The sequence below is a fragment of the mitochondrial genome of Glycine max, assembly GCF_000004515.6.
Source record: "Glycine max mitochondrion, complete genome".
Classification (NCBI taxonomy): domain Eukaryota; kingdom Viridiplantae; phylum Streptophyta; class Magnoliopsida; order Fabales; family Fabaceae; genus Glycine; species Glycine max.
In genome coordinates this window covers 392,213-402,558 of record NC_020455.1, presented here as the reverse complement: position 1 = coordinate 402,558, position 10,346 = coordinate 392,213, and the positions used below count along the sequence as shown (strand labels likewise).

At 44.1% G+C, this 10,346-nt stretch overlaps 5 protein-coding genes across 5 annotated transcripts; 2 read left to right on the top strand and 3 right to left on the bottom strand.

Moving 5' to 3' along the window:
- Positions 1-865: 865 nt before the first annotated feature.
- mttB (transport membrane protein) lies at positions 866-1,588 on the bottom strand. The gene is given in 1 exon segment: positions 866-1,588. A coding segment is annotated over 1 exon segment (723 nt).
- Positions 1,589-7,344: 5,756 nt separating this feature from the next.
- Positions 7,345-7,656, top strand: orf103d (hypothetical protein). The gene has a single exon. The coding sequence runs from the start codon at positions 7,345-7,347 to the stop codon at positions 7,654-7,656; it is 312 nt and encodes a 103-aa protein (YP_007516936.1).
- Positions 7,467-7,886, top strand: orf139-2 (hypothetical protein). Its single transcript has one exon. The coding sequence runs from the start codon at positions 7,467-7,469 to the stop codon at positions 7,884-7,886; it is 420 nt and encodes a 139-aa protein (YP_007516935.1).
- A 404-nt stretch (positions 7,887-8,290) lies between these two features.
- On the bottom strand, positions 8,291-8,827 carry orf178 (hypothetical protein). Its single transcript has one exon. It carries the CDS (start codon positions 8,825-8,827, stop codon positions 8,291-8,293), a length of 537 nt encoding a protein of 178 aa, YP_007516934.1.
- Positions 8,828-9,242: 415 nt separating this feature from the next.
- orf103c (hypothetical protein) lies at positions 9,243-9,554 on the bottom strand. The gene has a single exon. It carries the CDS (start codon positions 9,552-9,554, stop codon positions 9,243-9,245), a length of 312 nt encoding a protein of 103 aa, YP_007516933.1.
- Between the last annotated feature and the right edge of the window lie 792 nt (positions 9,555-10,346).

The window sequence follows — 10,346 nt, the reverse complement described above, 5'->3', positions numbered from 1 at the left end:
CCTATTTTCTCTTAGAGAAGGGGCCTAGCGTGCCAATGATTTTGCTACAACTACTGTGATTTCCACTGCTGCTCCTTCTTTTGCTACCTTGCGGAAGTCTTACTGCTAATGTCCTAAGCCCCTAAGTAAGGCCTAAGCGGGGAAGGAGGAAGAATAGCGTTCTAGTGCCCTATTTGTCTAATATCGAAAATTCCCCCATTCAATAATTCGTATTCGTAGCGTCCGATTCCATTCCTGACTAGCGGACAGAAAGAATTCCTCCTGCTCTACGATTAACTGTTCCGTTTAAGGGATTAAGGCAGTGAACTCGTTAGGACAGCCAGAAGGGCAGAGCTCTATGTTCTATTGAAAGCTGTCTCAAAAGAGCATCCAATCCTGATCTTTTCACTTTCGAGATCGAAGAATCATAGCATTAGCAAAGCAGACCCAGAAAGAGAGAGTTCTTCTTTTGCAAGAATGGGCATTACCGCAGCTTTGACTCTGTTGCAGGTATGAAGTGAGTTCCATACCATGAAAAATGGAAATGGCTATCAGTTCCGACTCTCCTGACCCGAGGTAAGTAGTTCGGCTAAGCCGGAAGAAAGAAATGTGAGAGTTTAGCCTATTAATTCACTTGAGGGAAGCCGGTTAAATGCTTTGCTTTGTGAGGGAAAAGCGGGCACAGCTCACGCACGGCACAAGAGGCAAGGAACTTTCAACAGGCATGGACGGCTGGCTTAAAGTCTAGGACTTCCTAACTGCTTGATTGAGAAGTCTTATTTGTACTATAATACGGGAATGAATCGCATATGTTGGTTGAGGCTCGGGAATTCATAGTTACTTTGCGGGGGCTACTCTTCTTTTTTGTCAATCGAGCCGCTTTCCCTCATTCCACTCGTCCAGCCTCTTCGCGAACTTGTACAATCGATGCCACAAAGATAGTCAACTCTATTATCGAAGAAATAAGGAAACGGGCGACGATTTGGCACCAGATATCCGGAGGTGTGGAAAGAGCAGCTGTGAGAAGCGGAAAAACCATCAAAAAACGACGATTGTTCGTGAAGGTTTCCACAGAAAGACCCCTTGGTTCTGGCAAACAGATCACAATTACAGGTACCTGAGAGCATACCGATGGAATGAACGAAATACGAACAGTTAGCATAATATGGTCATAGATCTTAGGTTGTAACTTGATCATGAGCGAATTTGTTGATGTTGCACCCACGAAGTATAGAAAGTACCAAACATTGGGAACTACCCGGGGAAGAGTTAGGAACAGGAACAAGGAGAAGCGAGAACCACTTAAATAGAGGAATCGATTGTATTTCCTCCTTTGTTCCCCATAGCAACTGGGGATCAAAAAGCACCAAATTTGATGACTTATTAAGGGAAAGACGAAGTAAGAACATGCTATTGAAGACGTTGCAACATATGTCGGGGAGGCCTCCGTTGATTGTGTACAAACAAAATACGAGTCCAAAGACAGGGTAAGAAAGGGTTTAGCTAATGGAGATATTAACTCTTCCGGGAACCAGTAACGCGTAAACCATGTCAAACCAAGACCGATCAATATCCGAACGGAACGGATTCGAACTTCTCCTAGAATCGTTTCCGGTGCGAAATGAAATTAGATATATATGAGTAATTCAAAGGATAAATATAATATAAATATTTGATAGGATTAAGGTAGCGGTAGTATATTGGAAGAGGAACTAGCTTTGACTTTCGCTGTCTAGGTCTTTGGGGTTTCCCCCTTCTTAAAGATAGCAGCAATCACTCGAAATAGTCATATGCGGAACACATGCAAGTCCAGATTGAAAGATAAGAGAGCCAAGTCTATCTCTTTAGACCAAAAGTCAATTATGGGGGGACAGGTCTCTAGGGAAGAAATGCCTTCGGTCTAACCTAACCGTTTGTTTCATATGCAGTGAAGCGGGCTAGAGCCAGAAGTACGGGATTGTTTTAAGGCCTTTCCGGTTTCAGCCAACTATAGTGTCAAGGAATAGAATTTTGGGCAAGTAAAGTCAAAAGAAAGGGCAATATTCCAAAAAGTAGTTCCTGACTCCAATCAGTCAACTACGGGCGGTAAAAGAGCTGGTAGTGAATCTTCGGCGCAAGCTGTAGGAGTAGGACTAGTTTAGGTTTAGGCGAGGGAAGAAGCAACGGCGTTCGAGATAGGGGCGACAAAGCGAGGGGATGGATTGAGCCTTTCTCCTAGCGCAAGAGTTTTCGTCGCTGGATTAAGACGACTTAGCTACTTGTCTGAAAGCGGAAAAGGAAGGTGACTAACTTCATTCGGTAAAGCTAGATAGCAACCGAAAGAGGCACATCAAAAGATCTTTTCTTTCGTTTCAGTGGATAACATTGATCCACAATCTTTTCTCTGGTTAACCAATCAGGAAGAAGCAGCTCCTACCCGCTCAAGTGAGGCGAGAATAGCCTCGTCCCCCTTGGGTCATTCTTTTTTGTATTCTTTCACTCAACCTTGTGAATGCCGCATTGGAAAGCCCCTCTTGAAAGCTATCGATCACTGACGAGAAAAGGGAATGAAATCACTTGCTGAACAGCTTGTAACTTTAGAAGCTATAGCCGATGACCCTAGCTTCCATCACATCAACCATAAGAAAGAAGAAGAGTATCGGAAAAAGACGCTTACCTATTTATTGGATAGCCTTAGCTGGCCGTGCCCCCGAGAAGATCTTGTCTAGCTTCTTTCGTAGTAGATCAAGCTGTATAAGTAAGTAGTTATAAAGACTGAAGTCTATTGGTTTGGAATTCAATTAAATAAAAAAGGCTACCTTAGCCCGACGGAACCGCGCCCTTCTTTTCTTTCATGACATTCGCCTCAAAACCTGCTTCCCCCATTTACTCTTGGTCGAGCGTATGAGCCTTAATACCACGAAATCCCTTTGTTAATCGGTTTGCTTAAGTCGTCTTGAGATCATGAAAAAGAAGTCAGTAATAGGCGCCTTATCACGGTGCTCCACTAGAGTGGTAGCCAAACCAATGGCTAAATCTTCTTCTTCTTCAAAGTAAAGGTAGTCGAAGACTTCTGGGTCTTTGAAAGGAGGTAACTTCAAGGGCACATGACCCAAGGGTCAAATCCAGTTTACAAGTTAAGTTATTCTCTAAAGATATTTCCACTTAAAGTGGTTAGAATAGAAGGTCGGATATAAGCTGAGGTATAGCCATTTAGGTCTGGGGGAATGCCTTCTCACGTAGGAAGTTCCAATAAAGCAGGCCATCTCTATCTCTCTCGAAAGCTTAAAGTACCTGAGGGAAATTTCAAATAAATAAAGTTCTTTCACTCGCCTTACAAGGACCTACCGGACTATCGGCTTTCTATAGTCATCTTCCTCTCCCCTTTTCACTCGCTTCCTCCCGTCTTTTACTTTTTTTGAGTAGCTCTTCTCGTTCTTCGAACCCTGCTCCTTGTCCATTCTGCTTTCGTTATTTCGGATTCCAGGGCGCCCCTAAGGGAGGTTCCAATTCACCTGGTATGACTGCTTTCATCCCATAACCCAGGGAGTCTCGCCGGTGTAAGTCCGAATTCCGATACCCCAAAAGTTAGAGTGAACCCTTTCGTGCCAATCTCGATATGTGTCTGTCATCTTCCAGGGGAATGAAGTACTTCTACGCTCTCCTTCTGCTTTTCTAATGCCCATCTTTTTATTGTAGTAATAAACCCCTGCTTTCCTGGGGACTTCTCGCATGGACTATCCAATTAGGCCTGCTTTCTCAGGCAAATCGCTCTCTGAACGACTCCTGACTCGACTAAACAATTAAGAGTAAGAAGGATAAGGAGAGTTCGCTTAACCTACTAAAGCGGGAGAGGTTTAAGATTGGAAGATGCTCGAGCGAGAGGTATTTGAAGAATTCTCAGCAAAGGCTAAAGAAGCAGAGCAAACGCAAGAAAGATTGTGCCTTGAATACTAAATTTACTAAATTACTTGACTTCAGAGTGCCTACAGGTGTATTCTACTCGCTTGCTTGAAATAGCTTGACGGATAGATTCTATCCCCGATCTCTGGGCTTATGCTGGACTATCTATGATCTCTTATCCCTAGGCTGATGATAGAAGAAAAGAAGGCCGGTAGACAGAGGACTCCGCTGCATAAAAGACCACATTTTCTGACTCAGACGGCACAAGTCAATGAAGCAGTAGCGCTTGATTAAGCGATGGCAGAATCTTCTATTCTACTAGAGGTTCTCCCTTGTTCTTTGAATTCGATGGATTGATCAAACCATGACACTAGACGCTTAGATAAGATGTTCTGAAGAAAGATCTATCTGACTGACAGGGATTCTCGAGTTATGTAAGGTTCTCCTTTGTAACCTCAGTCCGAGAACATCCCATCCTCCGCAACAGAAGACTATTTGGCAGAAACAGCCTATTTTGGAAAAGATCCTATGTTAGCGTTAGGAGACATCAGATGAGTCTTAAGTGGCAGCGGGTGATGAAGCTATAGTGGACTCCCTTCTCCTTCGGGTAGTCTCTGTTTCATCTTAGACTTATGTTAGTTTAGTAGCAAAACCTCTAACGGTCAGTGAACGAAAAGAGGGATGAACTTTATGTCCTGTAAATGAATGCCTTTTCTTCCGTGACTACTTCTTTATTGATTCATCTTTCTAGGTGAATCCATCCCGCTGATTGATCTTTCTCCTTAGCTTAGCCCCCACTAATCCTCCCTTGAGTGAGATCATATTCTCTCAGAAAGAAATCCTTTACATCCTCTTTCCGTCTTTTCCTCAGGTAATCAATCCGGCTGAATGACTCCCTGTGAGACTTTGAGAGCATATGTATTAGTAGTTCCGAAAACAACAAATTAGAATTCAATCACCAAGTGGATATCTCGATAACTAAAGGTGCCAAGCCTCGGATTCGACTTGAAATGAGGATAAGGGTTCCAGCTAGATATGTATGATTCACCCGGTACCTGGTATTGGTAGTAGCATCCGTCTCTTTCCCCTCCCTCTGTATGAGTCGAGAGGCTGAGGGGAGGTCTACTAAAGGGCTACTCCACCGGACGATTGTTGTCTTCTTTCAATAATGCTTTGTTGGTCACCGCTGCGAGGCATCGCTGATAACATCGCCTGTTGTACAGTTGCTTTAGCCTAGTAGGTAGTACTTTTTCTTTCTTTGTTCTTTGTGCGAGTTCAGTGCTTCTCTGATTCATAGTGGGACCCGCTGTTCATTAATAGGGGTTCTTCCGGAACTGCTTGTAGAAGAAAGAAGATCAGGCAGTTTACTGCTAAATGGGGCAGGCGAATAGACGACCTACTAAAGACAGATCGTCAGTGGGGCTATGAACGGAGCTTAGCCATACCACAGGGGTCGCTCTGAGACCTCTTGTCGAGTGGCCTTTCGCTCCCGGGACAGTGCCTTTCAGCTCCTTGCGCCTATTGGGACGCTTCTATTCTGACTTTCCCGCTTCAAACGGCCGATGGGAACTTAGATGAGTCTCGGAACTCATTTCCCTCAGTCTTAGGACCAAGGGCTTTTTAACCACCGAATACGAGAAAATGTGCGTGAGATTGATTGGCGGGGTGCTGATTCAAGAGTGCGGGCAACTACTTTACTATACCTGCCCCATAGGGCCACGGGTGATCGCATTTTCGAGTGATTCAATATACTCTAATAATTAATTCGTTTTAAATCTGAAATCACAATTAGTTTTCAACTGATTAAAGACTTCATCCAACCTCAATTTATTTTTTCTCTTCTCTTAATTTCTAACAAGAAACAGGCATAAAAGAGGAAGAGCTGGTAGGCTACCCAACAGAGGTAAAGAAGCACTAACGAGGTGCTAACGGTCTATTCTTACTCTCTCTCAGCAGCAAGACCATAGAATAGGAGAACCACTAGATCCGCTGCAATCCCAGTTGCCAGTTGACTCAACAAAGAATCTACTTTGTTTGCTTTGGTGCTTTCTTTTATGCCCTTCCTCGGGATATTACCACCAAACCGGATATCGTGATCTTGGATCTAGGTACTTGACTTCCCCCTCTTCCTATGTATGGGGCGAGTAGCCTAGCCCATCTCCTCAGACCAGACTGAGCTGAATTGCCAATCCTTTGAGCCGCTTCGCTCCTTGGGATGCCTTACCTTAGGGAATCTCAGAGGTGAAAGACTTGGTTCTCGGAAAGTCTAAACCCTTAGAAATTGACATGACAATCCAGAATTTGAGACAAATTATCAAGAATTGCATTTAAAAAAAGCAATAACCCCGCCCTGCTCAGCAGTTCCCTACTCAGGATCTGGGAAAGGTTACCCGAAATAGGTCCTTAGGGAAGGATGCTGATCGAAGATGGGGTGCCTCCGCTAGAATGGGAGGGTCCTTCCCCAGAGGGGGCCCCGGGCTCAGAAGAGGCTCATTTATGATATGCTAATCAAATTGGTACTCGTGCGGAAGCATTTCCCCTATCATAGAAAGTGTGAAGCAGGCGAACCCTATGGGTCTTTAAAGCTAAAAAGCAAAGACAAAGGGCAGAGGGGGACTTATCGATAGTCCAAAACTAGTGATCTAGGCTGCTTTTCTCCAGCAAAGAATCAACGCATTGGCATGCCAAGTAGACTACAATTTGTGGCACCATATCCTACCTATCCCGAAGGGAAGTCTCAAAAGTGGGATCGTAAATTGTTTTAACTCACTCAGTCTCCGACGAAGAGAAGAAGGTTCAGCCGAAGCTAGAGCTCGGAAGGGCGGCTGGGTGGACATAGATATGCAAGATCGTCTTACCTTACAAGGATTGGACTTCAGCCGTAAAACAAGGTCTGGGGCTTGAGTTCCAAGGTCCACTTCTGGGCATGTGGATAAGCCGAATCTTAAACTCCTGGAAGGCTTTACTACCCGTGGGGAACTACTCCCTGAAAAGAGCTCTTGCGAACGCTACTCCCACTCGCTAAGCAAATGTTCTAGATCCAGCTATCTGAAAGCATGACAGGCCAGCTACGCCGGCATACGCAGGAATTAAATAGATCGATGATGGCACCTTTGATCCCTTGTGGTACTCATCTGGCTGCCCCTTTTTGGAATGGGATTTCTCGCTTGTTCTGTTCAAACCAACTTGTGGAACAAGAATTCCAAGAATTAGACCACCTTATTGGGAGGAATCCTTCTCTCAAAGGAATTTATTCCCTTCCTTTAAAGAGATAGAGTATCCTTTCCTAAGCTAAGGACTATTTTTTATTTTTAGGGGGAAGGATGCAGCCGCAGCGGTGGACTGCGCCAAAGAGAAAAGACGTAACAAGGTATTCAGACCACACTTCACACAAACCAACTGAACGTTTCCCAAGAGCTAGTGCTCTGATACCATGAAAGAGTTGAAAATACGAATTGGGTGAACATTGAACAAGGCAAAGTAATGGTCTATTCATCCCCCAGCAGTTCCTTTCCCATTCAACATTCATTCAAAGTATTCTCCCCTTGCCATGCTTCAACCAGCAGCTGCTTTGCGGACTGCTCTTGCTCTTACTGCTGCTTCCTATGCTTCCTGCTTCTGACTACCTGCCTTTCCCTCACCGTCACTGTCTTCCCTACCAGATCAGGTTTTCCCAGACGCGAGTCGAGTCATTCATCTTCTTCATCAGGCTTCCTTCTCGCAGTCGAAGCGGTAGCGGTACTGGAACGAGTTCCCTATTCGATATGGTTTCATTCCACCAGTCCCCTAACATAGATAGCACAGGGTCGGCTTCACTTCGGAACCTTTTCTTGCTTTCCTTCCGTGGGCATGAAATGAACCCTGAGGTTACTCTGTCCCTGGCATCCCTTTCTGCCCCCCAACTTTATTCACTTCGCGGTAAACGGAGACTTTCCAATAGCCAGCAGGTCAAAGCCTTTTTTGGGGTCCAAGGGTGCCGCCCCCTACTACCCAATTCCTGTCTTCGGAACTACGGGGATAGGTGACTTTCTGCGATGGCCCTCCACCTCGTTGGGAAAAGTGAAAGGAAATAACAAGCCCTAAACTAAAAACCAACTAGCAGCTTATCAACCACCGAAGACAGACTCATGTTGGCGATGCCATGGTCAAGTAAGAGAACGACCCATTCATCCAAAGTAGTATTTTAGTATAGAACAGAGGCATTCTGAGCCGACTACTACGACTACATGCGCATCTAGTGCAGTGGCTTGGAAGCAAGCTACCTTGACCATCTTCCGAACTTATCCAGAATTTACTGATCAAACGCAGTAGGGGTGGACTGCTCTACATTCAGCCACGCCACAGTGACCCCCGAAGCGATCTTCTTATAGTTGCGGGACGAAATCCGGCAGCCAATTGCTGGCTCTGAATAACCAGCCCGGTAATAAGTTCAATTCTTCCATAACATAACGGGGCGGGGTTGCGCGCGAGCCGAGTGACGGAGGTGCACAAGAGTACTTCGCGCCACAACCATCTCTTTTTTAGAAGTTCTACGGACCGATGCCTGCTGCTTCATCTGGGAGAAAAGAATCATAGATATGCCGGTCATTAGAAGGAAGAACCGCCATAAAAAGATTCCTCGTGTATCATCTGTAGCAAAACTATGAACGGAAGCTAGCAATCCGGACCGTATTGAAAAGGTTCCTGAGACACAGCATGGAAGAGTCACAATATTAAGAAACGAGATCCAAGAATGAAGAAGGGGTAGAATTACGGAATGAATACGAGCTGTGGCTAATACCCAAGGCATAAAAGAAGCATTTTCTACGGGATCCCGAAACCACCAGCCACCCCGACCTAATTCATGATGAGCCCACCAACTTCCTGGCATGATGCCCACGGTTAAAAACCACCGACATGTCAAGATCCAAATTCGAATCTGTTTCTCAGTATGATCTCTATCATCATCTCTATTCCCTTTATCCATTCTCCTATCCTACCTAGGTCTATGAATTTATCTATCAATTCCATTACCTTATCCTTACCCATGAGGTTCCAACATTTGATCCTTAATTGACCTAGGAGTGGTTCCCGGGCATCCTCAACCCCTTTTTTATTCTTTATTGCCCCGCCCACTTGTCCTAAAATCAAACAATCCTCTAAAAAAAAGAGTAAAACCAGTTGTATGACAAGGGATTTCAACCCCGACACCCATGGTGCCGTGGCGGGGAATTCTGCAGTCAAATAAAGGATATACAATTCATATAGAACGCCAAAATAGCCGAGCTTGACAGCTTCTATCGATATTAAGAGATTTAATTTCTCAGGAAAGTCTGAGAATGAGAAGTTTTTGCAATGGAGTGCTGCCCAAGCACTTAAAAATAAGAAAAAAAGGATATTGACTAAGCAACAAGACCATATGGTCTCATTTGGTAATTTACAATAAAATAAAAAAAAGTGCCACAGACTAGATAAGAAAATAGACAAAATAAGTGCTCCTTTAAACTCTCAGCTATAAATAAGAAGTATAATACCAGACTCCCCTGCATAGGGAATACCAAGAAATGAACCAAATTCAACGGAATGTCGTTTGGGCCGGGGGTCAGGAGGAAAAAAAAGAGAGTCCATAAGAGAATAAAAGACTTCCACCCTTTCGAGTTTTTATTAAGAAATAAATAAAGGAAATTGATTTCGGAAAAAAGACCTAAAAACATTCTCTTATCCTCGACCCCGGACGAGATATAGATCAATAATATTAAAAATAAAAAAAGCCTTCCATTTCAATATGGAGTCTTCTTTTTAAAAGAAAAAGAAGATAAATCAGAGAGCAGGCTGCTGCCCCCAACCAATTCTTAGAATAGATAGAGAGGCATAAACTATTAAAAAGAAAAGCGTGGAAACAGACTGCTTTTTCAAACCCATCGCCAGCTAAACATAGGCCATAAATAGCAGCGCACCCCCCGAAGGCTTGGAGAGCCCCTAGTTGGTTATCCTGGGGGGTCAATAAAGATACCAGAAGAATGGCGCACAAAACAAGGAGGTTGAACATAATATGATTAGAAAAAGTGATCCGCTTTGCTTTACTTACTTTAAGCAATGAAGAAAGACTTGTTTGTTGTAAATCGCTGGTTGGGTTTACCAATCAAGAAAGACATGGGACTTTGGGGACACGAATTCAAAGCATTCTTATCGATCTTGAACTACGATAGGAAGACTATCCACTTTCTTAGCAAATGAGACTGCCCACACTGAAGACCAAGCCAATCTCGAAGAAAAAAGTGAACTACACGCAACTACATCTCCAGATTCCATTCAAAGGGCCAGTGAACAGACGCTTTCTCCAAAAACTGTCAAGATTCGCGTACTTACTTAACGATTTCTATTGTTATTTATGTTATTTCAGGATTTATTTTCGTTGATCGGATCGAGCACATAGGGTGCGAGCCCGAAGTCAATTAATTCTCTTTGGCTGAAAGCAATCTTCATCCTTACAGCTGACCGAGGCG